The sequence below is a fragment of the Orcinus orca genome, chromosome 7 (assembly GCF_937001465.1).
Source record: "Orcinus orca chromosome 7, mOrcOrc1.1, whole genome shotgun sequence".
NCBI lineage: Eukaryota > Metazoa > Chordata > Mammalia > Artiodactyla > Delphinidae > Orcinus > Orcinus orca.
The window spans coordinates 61,243,383-61,262,824 of NC_064565.1; the positions used below are offsets into that span (position 1 = coordinate 61,243,383).

Below are 19,442 nucleotides of genomic sequence, written 5' to 3' on the forward strand. Positions count from 1 at the left end.
AATCCTGAGAGCTGGAGAAAGAATATATATCTTTACCTGAAGCACTAAACCACAGTTTGAGCGGCAGCAGAGCTGTTTTAATTGAACTTGGTAATTGGTTAAAAACGTGGGGAATAATAATCATATTAATTAGAGTAACAATAACGAACACAGCCGTCATTTATCACATTCTTAACCAGATGCTTGTAGTTTATTTGGACTATCTTTTTTAATCCAATAGCAACCCTAGTGTGTACATCACAGGTGCAAGAACCGAGACCTGGACAGGTTGGGCAACTGCTCAAGATTATACCGTGTGAAACAGAACCAGCGCTGGCACCCAGGTGGTCTGATCCCACGGGCCTGCTGTGGCACACACGCTGTGCGGTGCTGTCCCTGAATTTGTGGCCAGTGTCATGCCCTCCACTGGATTCCCTTTTAGCAAAGAGAGGCATCACAGGGGCATGATGGTTTTTTGTTTTTGTTTTTGTTTTGCGGTACGCCGGCTTCTCACTGTTGTGGCCTCTCCCGTTGCGGAGCACAGGCTCTGGACGCGCAGGCGCAGCGGCCATGGCTCACGGGCCCAGCCGCTCCGCGGCATGTGGGATCCTCCCGGACCGGGGCACGAACCCGTGTCCCCTGCATCGGCAGGCGGACTCTCAACCACTGCGCCACCAGGGAAGCCCAAGGGCATGATGGTTTTAAGTGATGATTAGGGCAAAACAACTATCCCACTCAACGTGCCAAGTGTCCAAAAGAAGGAAATGTGTTGTCAGGTCATCTGGATATTTCAAAGGACAGCACATTCAGACCACTCCTCTCTTTCCCCTGACTTTTATCTGGTGTCTGAAACCATGCGTCTAGGGTCCAAAGTGTGTGTAGGAAGTTAACAAGTATCAGTGAAGTCGGACTCCCGTCCTGCTCTGGTGTTTCTGACAAACGCTTGTTTGCTGGTGGAGCTTCCTCTACACATAAACCAGATGGAACATCTAGTCTTAGAAACTTAAATGATTATTCTGAAAATTCTTTTTAAAACTAGGTTATTAAAAACCACATGAACTATGTCCTTTCCTTTTACCTAATAGGTGATAGGCAAGAAATCTAGTGTCAGACCTTTCCTTGTTCATCACATCTTCACCTTGTTTCTCCTCCTATTGACTTATTAGCAATAGTGGCCACGAGCATTAAGAACAGAAAATGTGTCATCCTCTTGGTCGTGTTTTCAGTTCTCGTTGCCCTTTGTGATTGTCTGCAGCCCTGTGGTCACCTGCACTGAGTGAGCCTCATGTCGCTGTGATAGTGCATTCAGGGTCTCTGTCTCTTGGTAAGACATTCTGCTGGTTGCATTCTTCCTTGGTGATCAAAATATTCTTACTCTGGCACCCCTTCTTAAAAACAAAACACAGAGGGCTTCCCTGGTGGTGCAGTGGTTGAGAGTCCGCCTGCCGATGCAGGGCACACGGGTTCGTGCCCCGGTCCGGGAAGATCCCACATGCCGCGGAGCGGCTGAGCCCGTGAGCCATGGCCGTTGAGTCTGCGCGTCCGGAGCCTGTGCTCCGCAACGGAAGAGGCCACAGCAGTGAGAGGCCCGCGTACCGCAAAAAAAAAAAAAAAAAAAAAACACAGAGATTTAAAAAACTAATCTTTGCAATTTGGATTTTAGCACAAATCATTTAATATATAACACTAAATGTAATATATATATTATCTATTTCTCATGTAATATATATATAACTGTTTTTATGAATTAATATTTTATTTCAAAGTAAGTTTCTGTCTAGTAAAAGAAGATAATTGTAGTTCATTGCCTGTTTTTGACATAGGGAAAATTTTCATCAACTTAAAACATATTAAACTATATTTTTAGAACAGGAGGGTTATATAAGGGCATCAGCCAATGCATTTGATGCGAAACAGTGCATCAAGAAAAACAGAGGGAACAGCCAGGGGAGCAACTGTCTTTGTGTTGCCATCCAGGTTTGGGTTACAACTCTTGTGGCATAGGACCTGGACCACTGCTGTCAATATCCCGGGGCGTCTGGGAAAGCCTCGTTGGGGAGCATATTTACTCAGTCAGTTTTTGTTTTTCTGCGACAGCTCTCAGCTTACTTAGCTTTACTTAACTGTTGATGTATTTTCCAGAAGGGCTTAAAATCAGAGTGGGCTCCCAGAGCTGGAACTTGAGATGAAACCTTGGCTTAAATGACAAGTGAAATTGCATGCGTTGGCCATTTACCCTGATCAAAAAGAACACCAGTGAGCTCAGTCTCCCTGGCAAAAGAGTTGGGACTGGGCTTGGTGGAAGCACCATGTGGCAGCAGCCCAGGGCCCTGCCGTATCCCACTGAGTGTGCCCAGCTCTGCTGCCTCCTTTTCTCACCCTCTCATTGATTGAAGATGGCTCATTCTTTCCTTTTTGTTAAAAAAGTTTTAACCTAAGGTTTTCTACACTGTGTTTTTTTCCTTAATCCTCCATTTGAAAAATAAAAACACTTATTTATAAATGGGCATAATACTTTGTCTGAAATATCAGGGATAAAATTTGGATTTTATGATACAGTCATCATTTTGAAAGATGGCTGATTTACTGCTTTTCCTTAGGGACTCTAGTGTGACTTGACTTACCTGGCTTTATCATTTTCAGATGACACCAATAAAAGGGACGGGGTTGACAGCAGAGGCTTTTGCACTTACTTTCCTGCCTCCCTTGCTCTGAGGTATTTTGCAGACAGCCAGGGAAGTAAAACGTGGAGCCCAAGTCCAGAAACACCTCAGTAGCTGTTCTCGGAGTTGGGTTTTGCCAATTAATACCCAGAACCTTTTTGTTTTCCTTTATCTGCTTCTCATCTACAAGGGCATTGGGATAAGCTGTCCACTTATTCTGATTTTCCCTGGACATAAAAAGGCAGACTTTGGCTACCTACAGTCATCAACTTAGATCTGGGGGCATCTACCTTCTGTAGTGAAAGTCCCAACCAGGATCGCACAGTCGGACGTGTAGGTGTGTCCCAGGGGCACATGGGAGCAGCTGTTGGCTCAGCAGCTAATCTCCAACCGGCTTTTCTTTCCAGTCCCTTCCTTGTTCTGCGTCCTTGCCTCTGCGCCTTCGCTAACCCTTCCTTCCACCCTTCGCTCTGCTTCCTCTCCTCCTTTCTCTCTTCTTACCTCCCTCCCTCTCGGTCTCTCCTTCTTTCTCTCAGTCTCTCATTACCGTTGCTTTTCTCACAGGCTCTTCAGAAACTGAAAGGGAAGAACTTCCAACTCTCAGAGCATAAATTTAGACTTAAACATGATGACAGCCCTGAAGGAGAAAAAAACCTGCCCTGAGCCATCTTACCAATTTCAGTTTCTATAAAGCACAGGTCTCTGTAACTGGCCATATTGTTCCAGGTGGTGAGGTTGGTCAGCGCATAGAGACTAAGGAGGGAACTGACTTGCTTTTAAAATGATTAGAGTTAAAAGGAACCTTAGAGTTCATCTGGCCCAGGATTCCCACACTTGCCTGATGGTCAAAAAACGACCTGGCTCTTCTTTCAGATAATGGAGATTCCTAAGCCCTACCCAGCCCTACTGAACCCTGAGCTCTGAGGAAGGGTCCTAGGAATCTATGTTTTGTTGTATGTTTTGCCCAGGTAATTATTAGGATCAGGCAACTTGTGGAGCCCTGATAGAAGATAACTACCACCCCGTACAACTGAGGAGACTGAGTCAAGTTAATCCGTCAGTTACTTGAGCTACTCAGCAAATAGGCTAAGGTGAACTTACTAGGGGTAGGACAGTGATCATGTAACTGGAGTGTCATTTTCCCATCTCTCTCTTTGTGAGATTAGTACCTGTTTCTTGGGGCTGTAATGAGAGTAAGATGAGATAACATATAATAGAGCCAGATGACCGTAAGCATTTTTTTTTTTTTTTTTGGCTGCCCCGTGTGGCTTGTGGGATCTTAGTTCCCCGACCAGGGATCAAACCTGGGTCCACGGCAGTGAAAGCCCAAGTCTTTTTTCTTTTATAAATTTATTCTTACTTATTTATGTATTTTTGGCTGCGTTGGGTCTTCGTTGCTGCATGCGGGCTTTCTCTGGTTGCGGTGAGCGGGCTTCTCGTTGCAGTGGCTTCTCTTGTTTCGGAGCACAGGCTCTAGGCGTGCGGGCTTCAGTAGTTGTGGCTCATGGGCTCTAGAGCGCAGGCTCAGTAGTTGTGGCTCACAGGCTTAGTTGCTCCACGGCATATGGGATCTTCCCGGACCAGGGCTCGAACCCGTGTCCCCTGCATTGGCAGGTGGATTCTTTTATTTATTTATTTATTTATTTTTGGCTGTGTCGGGTCTTCGTTTCTGTGCGAGGGCTTTCTCTAGTTGCGGCGAGCGGGGGCCACTCTTCATTGCAGTGCGTGGACCTCTCACTATCGCGGCCTCTTTTGTCACGGAGCACAAGCTCAAGACGCGCAGGCTCAGTAGTTGTGGCGCACAGGCTTAGTTGCTCCGCGGCACGTGGGATCTTCCCGGACCGGGGCACGAACCCGTGTCCCCTGCATTGGCAGGCAGATTCTCAACCACTACGCCACCAGGGAAGCCCGGCAGGTGGATTCTTAACCACTGCGCCACCAGGGAAGTCCCAAAAGCCCAAGTCTTAACCACTGGACTGCCAGGGAACTCCTGACCATAAGCATTTATTAAATGGCTAAACCAAGACACCAGCTCCATAGCTCAGGCCCCACCCAGTGGTTCTTCACTGCTTTGAGAAAGTATTCGGAGCTTATGTTTCCAAGCTAGAAACTACCTGTTGATTTTGAAGGATATGAAAGATTTCCTATTCTCTGCTCATTTACTGTTTGGTTTCAAAGCACAGGTTTAGCCTTTTCCTTTGATTAAGCATTGTGATGGACCCCTCAGCATGTAACACCTCTTCAGCAAAGTTGCGACTTAAACCAGTTATATCCCTGTGCAGGTGTGAAATTGAAGCAACTCTTGAGAGGCTGAAGAAACTAGAACGTGACCTCAGCTTTAAAGAGCAGGAGCTCAAAGAACGAGAAAGACGGCTAAAGATGTGGGAGCAAAAGCTGACGGAACAGTCCAACACCCCGGTGAGTGTTCCCTGCAGGGTTCACGGATCCCGTACTTAGGAGGCTGGCTGAGCATGGCAGCATGGCACCCCTCCCCCCCTCCCCTGCTGCCTCCTCACTTCCTGCCTCGTGCCTCTACGTTAAAGGATCCACATTTACACTCCCGTAGCGCTCCTATCTCTTTTCAATTAACAAAATGCCAGAAATTTAGAAGGAAAGCTTAGCCTATTTCTGGCTCTTTCTCCGAGAACTGTTATTCTGTCAGTGTGTTTGTGTATTAGAATTACAAAAATAAAATTCAGTGTATTTTCACACCATCTGCTAGATCCCCAGAGCCTGTGCCTCGAGGCTGATTAACTCTTTAGAGTCCGCCGGTAATTAATAAATGTTATACCAAGGCAGCTAGCTGTCTGAGAAAGTCGTTGATGTGTCAGAACTTCACCGAGTTTTCCTTCTAAAAGAGAGCTAACTTAATGACCTATAAATGACGAGAATTAATATTCCTTGCTCAATTTAGGGTCACGATCATGGGCAGCAAAAGATTGGAAAAAGACTTCTCTCAGGACAAGCTTCCAGTATTTACTCCACCAAAAAATATACTGGTTTTTTTTTCCAAGTCCTGTATTTGGACTAAGATAAAAATTCTTTGTAAGGATTTTGCTATTTATATACTTACCATGAGCTTATATATTAACATGATATATTAAAATCTAGTCAAATTTCAGCATTCTTCCCTATTTTAAATAATTTATTATTTTAGGAATTAAGTATAAATTTATCATTGGCTTTTCCAGGGTTTTTAATGGGCAATATATGTCCACTTTAAGATCACAAGTAATAATAAGATTAAAAGTACACTTGTTATGTACTTTAAATTCATTTTTGATAGCTGCTATGGCGATTATACCAAAAAAAATTCTTAAATGCCCTTCACTTTGTGATCTTCAAAAAACTTTCCTGGGCTTCCCTGGTGGCGCAGTGGTTGAGAGTCCGCCTGCCGATGCAGGGGACACGGGTTCATGCCCCGGTCCGGGAAGATCCCACATGCCGCGGAGCGGCTGGGCCCGTGAGCCATGGCCGCTGAGCTTGCGCGTCCGGAGCCTGTGCTCTGCAAAGGGAGAGGCCACAACAGTGAGAGGCCCGCGTACGCAAAAAAAAAAAACTTTCCTATTTTTAAAAGTCTTAATCTCCATTTAGCAGCCAGTGCCCAACTGCAAAGTACTTTCCAGTGTCTAAAGAATAAAATAGTTTGCCTCCTTTTCCAATTTATGTGGAGAAATAACCTGATTTCCAAAAAGGGAAAATACAGTGAAGTTAAATGTTTATCATTAGATTTAACTTTTTCAAAAATGACTTTGGTTATCCAGGGAATCCCAAAGTAAGAACTGAATTGCTATGCATAAGACTGTCACGGGTACCACATCTTTTAAGTACCACAGTACTTATAAGTTCAGTGAATTTTAACTTGGTTCTCAAAAAAGAAGTTAAGGAAAGTTTCCTGTTCTGGTTGAATTGGTACCAACAGGCAGACTCAGAAAGCATTACCTTAAGGATCTTCAAGGGAACACTGCTTCTCCCAGAGCTGATGAGAGGCAAAAATATGGCCATCTTCTGAAGTCTGAGAGTTGTGGGGATTTTTTAAGTACATTGAAATCTTAAGCTATAAAGCACTGCATGGCTTGACTCTTTCTAAATGTAGCATTTTAAGAAAAAACTTTAAAGGACCCATTAAAGTATGCTTTAGAACCTTTCTTTAGTTTACTGGCATTAGTTTTGCTAAGAAATTATGGGCTGCCTTGCACACATTATTGCTATTAGTAACGCAGTTGTATAATAAATGATGAAAAACTCTGAGTGCACAGTAGGTTGTATGCTTGCGTTTTAAATGCAGAAAACTCTCTGTAAAGGAACTGCTCTGAAGGCTACCATCTAACAATGGACAGCATGCAGCACGATCTCAATGAGATTTTCTTCCTTTTTTTTACTTATGAAGGCTAAGTTTTCTTTCTGTACAGTACTTGCTTTTAATGTCTCTTCTTCATAGAGCTGGTATTTCTGAAGGAAAGGTTTGTGCTCAGGTATTTTATAAGTAGATATTTTCTTTTATCCTCACATCAGTTTCTAGTTGACTTTAAATGAGGTTTCTGAGAGACTGATAAGAATAAACCTCTTTTAAAAGGAAGCGACTGGAGGTTGAGGTTTTCTCTGTGTAGCCTCATCTTAATTATAAAAGTTTAATATTAAAGTAACATCATAAAAAATTGTATTACTGCATTTATTTCAAGGAAGGACACTACTTTCCTTCCTGAAATTAAAACATTAGTTAAAGATATTTGGGAAGCTGAATCTTCCATACACAAATATGAACAATGTTTATTTTTAATGACTGTTGTAGCTTGATGTAGAAATTTTACTTCTTTTAAAAATAATAGCTTATTTGAGAGGCATTTTTTGAGATCTTAACATAATGTGAAATAATTATGAAATATATGAAATAATAAAATAGATAAGCAGCAAAGAGATCCTGAGAGTATCTAACAATTGAAAACAAATTTGAGAGGCTGGGAAATTTGACTGCAAGGAAAGTAATAGCCCGTTTCTGGTGTTAAAGGATCTAAATCAATTTCTTTCTTCCATGTAACTTCTGCTTTTTAGTTGAATTATATGAAGTTCTGATTGAACTAATAACTGTAGAGGTCTTTTCCTAGTGGAGTTAAGATAGTTTTTTAAAAAAAAACTTGATTCCAACTTTAATTTAAAAATTAGGAAATTGGTCCTAAAAAAGTACCTTTACATGCAGAATATGAAGGTCATCCCAGAGTTATATTACTTTTTTACCCTTATTTAAACAGCATCAAAATAGAAGCCTTAATTTGCTTCTTTCTCAAAGGAAGAGGCAGTAACACTTTGAGATCCTAACAGTTTTACCCCTGAAATGAGCAACATTTATGGAAATAGGTTGGCTGTTTAAAATAATTATGTAAGATTGAAAATAAATATCTGTATCTGCTCTGAGGAGAATTCCTAGAAAAAAATTCTGCTAAAAGAAGGAAACTTGTAGAGAATAGAGACAAAGGTAACAATCTAAATTAATACTAGTTTCCTTTCCTCCCAGTTTTCCCATGTATTTACATACTTGTTTATAACTTAAATGTTAGAGACAATCTAGAATTTGTTTACAAGTGAATTATTTCATAAATTGGAAAACAAGAATTATATCTGGCTGTAATAAATAATAAAGGGAGACAAGTGAATTCTAGACTGTTTATTAGTTTATAGATACTTAATCTAGCTAAAAAGGTAGCTAATGACCCAGATCTCCCAATTGACTGCTAAACTGTTTTTATGCTTCCTCTAAGCTTTTCTTCTTTGGTCCAAGGTTTCTTGTTTATTTTTTTTAACTCGAGATTTAATCTCTACTTAATTTCTCTTTTAATATAATAATTAACTAAATGTTTCCATATGAAAGTCAAATTGGGAAAAATTGAGAGAAATTCTAAAAACTACTTTGTTTTAAGGAAAATGAGGGCTTAAAACTTACAACTTCCTTCCTCTTTGAAATTCGGCTTGCTGGGGTGCTTTGCAAACCTTTGGTTGTGATTTACTCTGTCATTTATAAATTATGGTAAACACGCTGGAGCCAAACCTGCCATTAAATAAATTCTCAAATAATCCCTTACATTCATTTATTTCACTAATCATTTACCTTCTGTGCAACACCCACTAATTTTGTGGTATCTGTTTCCTTGATATAAATTGGTCCTAATTTCTCTTTTTACTTCTGTCCTTTCTTCCCTCATGATAGCTTCTCTTGCCTCTTGCTGCAAGAATGTCTGAGGAGTCTTACTTTGAATCTAAGACAGAGGAGTCAAACAGTGCAGAGATGTCATGTCAGATCACAGCAACAAGTAACGGGGAGGGCCATGGCATGAACCAAAGTCTGCAGGCCATGATGCTGATGGGCTTTGGGGATATCTTCTCAATGAACAAAGCAGGAGCTGTGATGCATTCTGGGATGCAGATAAACATGCAAGCCAAGCAGAATTCTTCCAAAACTACATCTAAGAGAAGGGGGAAGAAGGTCAACATGGCCCTGGGGTTCAGTGATTTTGACTTGTCAGAAGGTGATGATGATGGTGATGATGACGGTGATGAGGAAGATAATGACATGGATAACAATAGTGAATGAAAGCAGAGAGCAAAGTATTAAAATTGAAAATGTCCGGGAAAACAAAAGAAACTTGTTATCTCAGTCTGTACAAAAACCAGTAAGGAGGTAGAAAACCAAGCACTGCATTTTTAGGCCAATCACATTTATATGACAGTCATTTCTTTACGATTTTACTTTTGATTTGTCTTTGCTTACAGAAAAGGGGGGAGGGGATTAAGCCAAAAAGGTCTATTCAATGAATCAGCAAATGTGGTGCCTGATTATAGAAACTTGTGATTCTATATGTAATATAGCATTTTTTAACGAATGACATTCTGGCTTTTTAAAAATGAATACATTATAGTTTGATTTGATTTGATTTATTCAGTTGCTTTAAAAAACTTACATTTTCAACAAGCACTCTTAACTCCTAATTCTTCTTTGACACTTGATTTTCTTGTAACATACTATGTTTTTTTTCCCCTTATGGCAATACACTATACTGTCAGAAATAATTGATAGTGACTACAAAATCTAACAATAAAAAAATTGAAACGAAAGGAAGTTCTAACAAATACTTCTCCAGAAATACCTAAGTGCTGAGGGTTTTTAATACTTAATAGCACAACTTCTGAAAGTAAAACCCAAGAGATGTTTTCAGTAGTACGTTTGCAGGAGAAATACTCTAACTTGAAACCAAACAGCAGTGTTGTGGCACTTTCATACCAGTGCTCGCCCCAGAAGCTTCTTAACAGCACACTGTCATCTAAGGCTTAGCTTATACTTTATACAAAGAGAAAGAGAGGGTAAGGGATCACACTTCCAGGCAGCGTGAGCGTTAATACGGGGGCAGGAGTGTATGCGTGTGTGTTTGTTTTCCAGAGGGGCATGAGAATCCTGGATTCTAAATACATGTAGAGATATTTTAAAGACGGAACTAAATATTATAAAAAGAATAGCAAAGATAAGCTGTCCTTACTTAGGCAAAAGTGCAGAATGAAGGGTCCTTTTTATAGCAGATCTAGCCTTCCAGATTTCTTTTTTTTAACCCTGACTCAGCCATGCTGGTGTTAAAGAGAAGTAAATATAGGTGCTGCTCTGAAAACCTAGCTAGCCAGAGAGATATTCTCAGAATGTTATCACAGAATTGTCAAAGCTTGTTTAAACTATAAAATACTTTATTAAAAAGCTACAAAACATTTGTAGTTATGTACATACAGAAAGGCAAAAGAACAAAGAAAGATTTTTTTTTCAGTCTAAATTTGAAAGCAGTGCCGTTCATTTGACTATTAAACCAAAGTACTTTGGGTGGTTCTTTTTATGGAAGATTTTTTTTTTTTTTTTTTTTTTTTTGGCTGCATTGGGTCTTCGTTGCTGCGCGCGGGCTTTCTCTAGTTGTGGCAAGCGGGGGCTACTCTTCGTTGTGGTGTGCAGGCTTCTCATTGCAGTGGCTTCTCTCATTGTGAAGCCCGGGCTCTAGGCACACGGGTTTCAGTAGCTGTGGCACGCGGGCTCAGTAGTTGTAGCACATGGGCTTAGTTGCTCTGCGGCATGTGGGATCTTCCCAGACCAGGACTCGAACCTGTGTCCCCTGCATTAGCAGGTGGATTCTTAACCACTGTGCCACCAGGGAAGCCCATAGAAGATTTAAGAAAGGATATCATCATAGATATTGTCTAATATTATTTCCAAGTATATTTGATCATAAAAAGCCTCCTGGAATTTGAAGCATGACATGCTTCCAATCCCCGTTAAGGGTGGAAAATACCACAAAATGATCAGTACTCTGTGCCAGCTTTATTTAGAGAAAAATTACTAATAAAATGTTCTGGGTGTGAAATGTAGAGACCAGTCTGTATAGAATAGTGATAAATAGAAGGATCTGGAGTCAGATCGTGATTCAAAATCGCTGTGCAGTCTTGGGCAAATTATTTAACTTGTACGTCTGCTCACCTTTAACTTGAGAATGGTAATAGTACTTACCTAAAGGATTGTTGTGAGGATTAAATAAGATGATACATGTAAAGCATTTAACACAGTACCAGGCCAATGGTAAGTGGTCAGTTAATGTCAGCTACTGTTAACTATGCCAGTGAAAAGACACTGAAAAATAAGTGGTTTCTGTAACCTGGAAAACGAAACTATCAATTTCGAGTGATATTTGTTGAGTAGGATGAGATGAAAGTTAAAGTGAATAGCTTTCAGGAAAGATAGAGAACATCTTTGGAACGTAAGCTGCACGAGCCGATCTACTCTGTTGCCCTTTGAAGACCATGCACATGGCAAGGTTTAGCTAGTCTGAGGTGTTTGCAGGCCTTGCTATCACCCACAGACCAGGCAAACACAGAAAGAAGAGGTAAACGTTTCCCCTAGAAGATGGGTTCCCCACATACCCAATCTGATACACTTCCTATGTCTATGCAAATATAGACACAGATACACACACACCACAGTATATTGCTGGTGACAAACAGGTGCAAACATAAATAGGCATCCTGTCTGCACTCAGACATGGAGGAGGCCTCTTTGATTCAAGACGAGCCACTCAAGCAGAAGATCTTGGAGTGGAGCAGAGGGGATGGTTTTCAGCTCTTGACTTCCCAGCATGCCCTGGGGCTCTGTGCCATGTAACCTGAAGGAGAGCCAGAGACCAGGTAGTTCACAGCTTGTTGTTGCACATCTTCCCAGGCCAAGGTAAAGTCATCCATCCCACCAGTATTCATTGAGCCCCTCCTTTGCGCCCGGTACCGTTCTAGGGAACAGCTAGATGAAAATCTGCACTTGTGGAGCTTACAGGCCAGCAAGCGGAGATGGACAACAAACAGAACAAATGCATCATGTAGTAAACATGTGATAAGTGCACGCTGGGAAGCAAAGCAGGGAAGGATGAGGCCCATAGCGGAGTGTTGTGGACTTTAAAGTGTGGTCAGGAAAGGCCTTACCCATAATGGAATCTCTGTGGGCTGATTTTGGGATCTGTGCACCTTATGTAAGAGTGTAAACCTTAAAAAATAAAAGAGTGTAAACCTTGTCTCTCATTTGAGACTAACTGGAAATAAATTTAGAACGTATGAAATGAATGGGATGGACATTTTTAAAAATTTACATTAAATAAAAATGTATAATAATAATTAGATCTATTAGGATTATACATAAGGTTTTGGTGCATTAATAAAAGCAGCCAAATAAGGCCAAAAGAGAAAGGTAATAACCCAGACCTAGGTTTACCATCGTTCAGGTAATATTTCTCTAATCTCTCGACTGCTGCCATTTTCCTCACAGAAATTCCAGAGATGGTCATAGCTCAATACTCTGCCATCAGGAAACTGCAGAGATTTTGGACACAGCAGAATTGATAACCTCAGTGATACGCTTGCAATGTTCTAACCTAAAATTGGGCTATAGGTAATTACTATAGGGCACTGGCTATTTTACTTTCTGTTCCAAATCAGTGTCTTTCTAGGGTTTTGAACATCCCTGAAATCTGCATCATATAAACAGAATCTTAAAGTGGTTTCCCTTGATCTATGAAGATGATTTAGAAGACTTTAGACTCTATTATTAGCCTTATTAAATTTAAAAAGAAACATTTATCAGCCATAGGCAGAATTTCTAATGAAGATGTTAATTATACAGCTTTTAATTCACTTTTCAGATCAGTTTTGTTGTTGTTGTTTTTGTGTTTTAACGTCTTTATTGGAGTATAATTGCTTTACAGTGGTGTGTTAGTTTCTGCTGTATAACAAAGTGAATTACTATACATATACATATATCCCCATATCCCCTCCCTCTTGCATCTGTCTCCCTCCCACCCTTCCTTTCCTACCCCTCTAGGTGGACACAAAGCACCGAGCTGATCTCCCTGTGCTATGCAGCTGCTTCCCACTACCTATCTATTTTATATTTGGTAGTGTATATATGTCTATGCCACTCTCTCACTTTGTTCCAGCTTATCCTTCCCCCTCCCTGTGTCCTCAAGTCCGTTCTCTACGTCTGCATCTTTATTCCTGTCTTGCCCCCAGGTTCTTCAGAACCTTTTCTTTTAGATTTCATATATATGTGTTAGCATACGGTATTTGTTTTTCTCTTTCTGACTTACTTCACTCTGTATGACACACTCTAGGTCCATCCACCTCACTACAAATAACTCAATTTCGTTTCTTTTTATTAGCCAGTGATTTTTAATATGCAGTAGATTTGTTAGACTTTAACACCAGCTGGGGAATTCAAACTTGATCCCCATGAAAATCAAGGAATTGGGGTGGGGGAAGGTTTGGGAGAGATCTAAAACGATTTCTCATGGCACTACGATGTACACAACATTGCTTTTCAGAGGTTTCATTGGAGTGGTAAGAATTGCATGAAAGATAATTTTAAAACTTACTCTGAGTTAAATCTTGATCCTTTTTTTTGATACACTAGACTTGTTGCTGCCTTTTGAAACTAGCAGTCTACTGTACCGCATACATCATAAAGCATAATTTTTCTATAATCAGGTACCTTTTGCTGCTTTGGGGTAAGACTGTTTTCCTGTTTAGATGTTAAGCATTTCCAGAGAGAAGAATCTGTTCTGTTCTTTTGATTGTAGCATAGCCTGATAGCTGTAGATGCAGCCTCTCTGATGAGAAATGAGCGTCTACCAGGCCATCTGGAGGACTAGCTATGTTTCCTCAGACTCCAGCTTAGTTTGCACTCTATCGCCTGTGAGGAGCTTTCTGGCATGTGATTATTTACTTCAGAGCTAGAGTTTCAGGCACGTACATTAACTATTTTATATTGTGTGCAGAATAATAGACCTTTTAATGTCAGATACAATACACTGCACATATTGCTTTTGCACTGTTTTAAACTTTTTGTACTAAATGATAGAAAATATTTATATTCTTTGAGTGTGAGCTTTGAATAGATGGCATTATCACCTTATTGGTTTTTTTTTTTAACAAAACGTTTTTCTCAATTATTCTATCACAATGTTATTCTGAGCAAGTCCTATGCCAAAATCGTGTATCATGTTTGTATGGAAGATTAAATTTTATTCTTGTGTGGTAAGACTACTCAGTTATTGACTTCATTGTTGGAATTTGATATTCCAACACAAAGTCCACAGTGTATTCAGAAATCCAAGTTGGTGTCATACATTTCATTTTGATGTGAACTTTCTTTGCTTTCCTTTGTTTTAAGACTCCATTTTGCAATAAACGTTTTGACAGTAAATCCCTTTGTTATGTGTTATTGTGTATATCAGAGCTTTGTTAGATTGGATTCCCAACAACCTTTGAAGGAATCATTATCACACGCATGACCATGAGTGTGAGCTTCTCTCCTGAAATCAACTGGAGTGTAAATAATGAATTTGTAAAGTGATGGGGCAGTCACAAGGTGGATTTTTTTTTTTTTTTTAATCCCCAAAGAGAGACAGAAAAGCTTAGAACTCACCCTATAGCAGATACACTGATAATGTTAACAAGGTCCAGCAGACAGAGGAAATAGGAAGCCACTCTGTGGCTGGAGATATTAACTCTTCTCCCCTGTTCTGCCAAATTCAAACCGTCTTGAAGCATGCCTGGCTCCAGCCTTCCTCTCACTAATCTTTGCCAGCAGCATGCAAGAATCCTGCCGGAGCAAGTCTCACACTGAATCCAGCGCCTTTCCCTTGGCGTCATCTTGGTGAGCCACCCTCAGAGCACAAGTCAACTCTTCTCCTCTCCTTCAGACATGAAAACCAAAGATGTTGCTTTTGATTAGTTGTTTCCTTTACAACCTTTATTCAAGAAATACTTATCAATTTTGTTCAGCACAACATTTGGGAATTATATACAAATCAAAACATTCCATACACCCTCACTTCTTCTAAAAGCCAGCCTTGATGCAGCCCTAAACGGCTCTGTAAAGTAAAGCAGTCTGTTGTTTCTTAAACTAATCAAACAAGTTCCTTATTTCACATTTGATTCTGTGATGGGAAAAGCAAATGACGCTTCTGCAGCTGTATCCAGCTGCCCCGTGAAGAAATAAAACTTGTCATGTATTTTCTTTGATCAAGTTCAGTTTTAGATCCTGTTTCTCAAGTCACTTTCATTTCTGCATTATTAAAGCAGGTGAGTGCATGTGACTACAAACACCAGGTATTTCAGAGGAGGGAAGGGGCAGTCCTGTGGGAATCGGAGCACATGAGGGTAGCGGGGTACATATAGAGTGGTAGCGATTTATACCCTTGCAACTTATCTGTATGTCTCAAACTCTATGCATTCAGATTTATTGTAACCAGTGGGTTTTTTAAATAAATCTGCCTGGCCCCCTAGAGTTGGCTGCAGTTCCCCTTGATCCTTGGACATGCGCACACTGTATCTGGAGCTCCCGTTGAACAAACGTGCCGTGCCCATCCTTCCTTCCTGTCCCGCCTCCACCACTGCCAGTGTCTTGCCTTGTTGCTTCTCACCAGGAGTCACCTCTCTTCTAGCCCTGCTGTGCCAGCTCAAGCCACTATGCCTTCCATCCCCCATGGTAGTCTATGAAACCCTCCCTTTTCCGTGGTATAGCCATAGACATTGAACTCTATACCAGAGAATTTAGCATCATAGTAAATGCACCCTTCAGTTTTACTCATTCAACAAACTGTTCAACAAAAATTTACCAGGTGTTGTGTGCCAGGCACTCTGATGGGCACTGAGGAAACTAAAATGAAGGTGGCCTTGAACTGCTCCCAAGGTATAGTCCATACCTACTTTACCCCCCCTTAAATTAAAAGCTCCTTGAAGGCAGGGGCATGCCTTTCCTAGCAAGGTTTTGAGCATGTGAATTTAAAATACCTGCAGATTAGAAGGATTAACTCACCACCCTCTGATGTTTACACTAATGGTAAAAGTAACCAAATCCAACTTCTTTTTTTTTCAACTCGCACAAAAAATACTATTTGTAACACGTGTTGAAAGACACTTTGCCATGTTGCCTCATGAGCAATCCAACCATGTTGGCAAGTTAAGCTGGTTAAAACTAATGGCTATAGCAAACTAATTCAAGTCACAAGACACAGATTTTCTTCCCGTTACGTAGGTATTTATTTAGTCTGTGGCCATGGAGCATATATTGAAGCGAGTAGTCCTTTGGCTCTGAAAATGGGCAGGCAGGAGTCCTCTTGCAAAGTTGTCATTCATGTTTGTATACTTGCCAGGGAGGGAGGTTAGTTTAGTTTAGTTTTAGTTAGAGCAACTCTGCAACCTGGATTCCTTAGGACGGCTCCAATTTTACGTGTCCTTCTAATATTTTGTTTTAAAAATATAGTGCAACTGAGACATTTAAACACTTAGAAATTCCCCTCTAAAAATAAGCATGTAAAACATCTGGTTACCAAGTGGTTGCTTTGGAATTTTCATTAATGATCAAACGATCTTCGTGTTGACTGAGAATTCCGAAGACGGCTCTGGTATCTGACAAACGTCAGAAATTCCTTGACTGCCAAAGCCTTCTCATGGGAGGTAAAACTACTCTCAGTGTGCCAAGTACAAAGAGTGGAAAATCCCAAGATGTGCAGAGTCCCATTGTCACGGCTCACCAAGCACAATGAATTGTTACTGAGAGGTGGTTTGGCTTCTGTGGGCAACATCTTTGGAACCCTGAGAAATTCCTTAATGGTTGGGAAAACTGGTTTCCATTCAATGCCACCTGCAGGAGGAACCAAGCCAGAGCTGCTTGGTTTTAGCTGCCCAGAGCTAAAATACTGAAAAGTGTGGGGTTAAACCAAAAAGACAGTGATAATATTCCTTCTTTTTTTCCATTTCATTCATATTTCCCATGCAGCTGCTGCCTTCCTTTGAGATTGGTGCGTGGACAGAAGAGGACGTGGTAAGCAGCTTCTTTTAATGCCTCGTTTAACCTGGGCAGGTAGTTCATAAATTTGTCCACAAGTTAAAAATACAGGGAGAGGGGTTTGGGCCTTAGGAAAGTGTTAAGTAGGAGAAGTTGACAAATTCCATGTCTTTCTATTTTTAATGCAGTAATGATTTAAAATAAGGCCTCAAGCAAAGCAAGTATCTCTTCAAATCTTACAAGAGGATTCCACCTCCCTCTTTGCTCTGAAAGGTATACCAGGATACAGTAATGAATACCAGTTAAAGGGGGGATCCAGGGTACTAAATGAACATACTTGGAAAAAGATTGATCTTAAGTTTTCCCAAAAGACCAGGGATGGACTTGAACCATGGTGGGGAAAGAACTGGTAGAGGCAGTGCCTTAGCCCTGTTCATTTTACCGTCTTTACTCTGACCTTCCCAAGAAGGAATAGACCCAAGCTCCCAGACATTCTCTGAAGCGGGAGCCGGAGAAGCCCCATGTTTGGGGGAGGATGTGAACAGACTAGTTAAGTCCAAAGGAAATCCCACACCCTACAGTCTGGGTAGAGACCCTGAGGAACAATCCTGCTTAGCCTGTTATATCTCTGTATCTGTTTCCTTAAGTGAAAAACAGGTCTGAGAATTCTTGGTCAGAGACCTCAGGGGTTTTTGCCTGTCCAGGTCCATTTTATAAGTTCAAGGTTTCATTAAATGAAAGAGGAAAAAATAAAAGTTTGTATGCCAGCCTCAGCAGGCCCACACCCCAGGAAATAGACTAGGTACCCCAAAGTCAAACTCATTATTAGAAACTCTTGGGAAGGTCTCTGGAAGGTTTACCAGACTCAACTGGTTTCTGGGCCAGGGCACATCCTCCCAAGCCCTTGGTCTTCTGGTGAAGTAATCCTGCTTTCAGATAAGCTCATCTCTGTGGCTTCTGCAGGGGAAGTACGCTAGCACCAGTTGCCTCTATTTCCCATTCCCTGAGTCCTGGTGATTCTAACTTTCCTGCCAGCCCTGCTTAACAAGGACAGAGGACTTAGGCTCGCCTCTTCACAGGCCTCCATAGAACCCCTTTATCCCCAGCTGCAAAGTTGGCCCTTCTCATTTGAGAAGAAATGTTTTAAAAGGCACTGAGCTCTAAAAGCTATTTTTAGTCTTTGCTCTGAGGTTGAGTGGTTTTCAAACCATTTAAATAAAATTCCAGGGTCAAGGGCTCCCTAGAGAATGGGTGGGCCTGGGTGTGGCCCCCCATTCTGTCTCCCTTCACCTGGATAGCATGAGAGGCTACGGTAAACACACGCCAAGGGAAATTCAAGGACTGAGGTTGCTGGGTCCAACCTCATTCTGTGTAGGAAGCTCCACACTTGAACTTGTCTCGGGCCACAAAGCTACTTCATGACCAGGCCTAGAACAGAGGACGTATTTTATCCATCTTTCTGTCCACTGCCATGTGGTCCCTTTCACTCAGACAATTCCTGGGTAAACCAGTGCCCTTCAACAACCCAGGGGACCACTGGCACATGAATGGAAAAAGCATTATAAGTAAGAATCTTCTTGAAAGGATTTTTAAATATCTTTCAAATAAGGAGGAAAACCAATGGTCCTTCAAGGGTCCAAGACCCCCAAAGGGAGGATGTCTCCAATTTGAAACCTTGAAGTTTTAAAACAGTACAGAGAAAGTCTTCTGTTTTCCCTTTGTGGTTTAGCAAGAATTAAAGGTATTTTAATCCATTGAAAAACTATGTGTTTTACTGTTAAGTCTGGCCACTGACCATGAATGAATCTTCAAAACCATGTATGTCCTCTCTTCCACAGTATTTTTGGGTTCAGCAGCTCGTCAGAAAAGGCAAGTGGAAAAACTTACCTTCTTAATTCATGGAGTTAACTTTGCTTGGGATGTGATTGAGTCTAATTTTATTCTGTCTTCTAATCACTCCCTTCAGGTGACACTTCAGAGGAGATGAGCCTATATGCGAACTTGTTTAAGGAAAACAACATTACAGGAAAGCGACTGCTTCTTCTCGAGGAAGAAGACTTGAAAGACATGGGCATCGTCTCCAAGGGGCATATCATCCATTTAAAGGTACCTCAGAAAGGGAGAACATTCAGTCAGCAAACCTTTATTGAGCTCCTACTGTGGAGTAGGTCGTGTGTCACGTTAGAGGCTGAGCTGGTGGTCACAGTGTGGAAATACTTCATACCAGCTGATCGTTAGATGCTGCCCCCATGGGACCTCTACTCCCTCTTCATAATCCCAGAACAGAGGGTTAATACCTGGTCCAGCAGAAGTCACATGGATACACCTGCATAGAACCCCCGTGCCCTCAGGAAGTCTCTAGTCTAGTGGAGAAGACAGTCATTAATCATGCAAAAATGGTAACATGGCAGTTGTAAGAAGTACCACAAAGGAGAGCTGAGGTTGGGCTG

At 41.2% G+C, this 19,442-nt stretch overlaps 1 protein-coding gene across 5 annotated transcripts in view; it reads left to right on the top strand.

The window, feature by feature from the left end:
- The window catches only part of MAP3K20 (mitogen-activated protein kinase kinase kinase 20), a 171,021-nt gene that overhangs the window by 116,185 nt on the left and 35,394 nt on the right, over positions 1 to 19,442 (top strand). For 3 of the 5 annotated variants that reach the window (XM_049712254.1, XM_004267317.3, XM_004267318.4), the window contains exons 11-14: positions 4,925 to 5,060; positions 16,984 to 17,028; positions 18,831 to 18,861; positions 18,959 to 19,098. In XM_049712254.1, coding sequence (XP_049568211.1) covers positions 4,925 to 5,060; positions 16,984 to 17,028; positions 18,831 to 18,861; positions 18,959 to 19,098 — 352 coding nt within the window. Of the gene's footprint in view, positions 1 to 4,924; positions 5,061 to 8,844; positions 14,404 to 16,983; positions 17,029 to 18,830; positions 18,862 to 18,958; positions 19,099 to 19,442 lie in introns of those variants that run through there. The other 2 variants (XM_049712255.1, XM_004267319.4) reach the window with 1 other exon arrangement.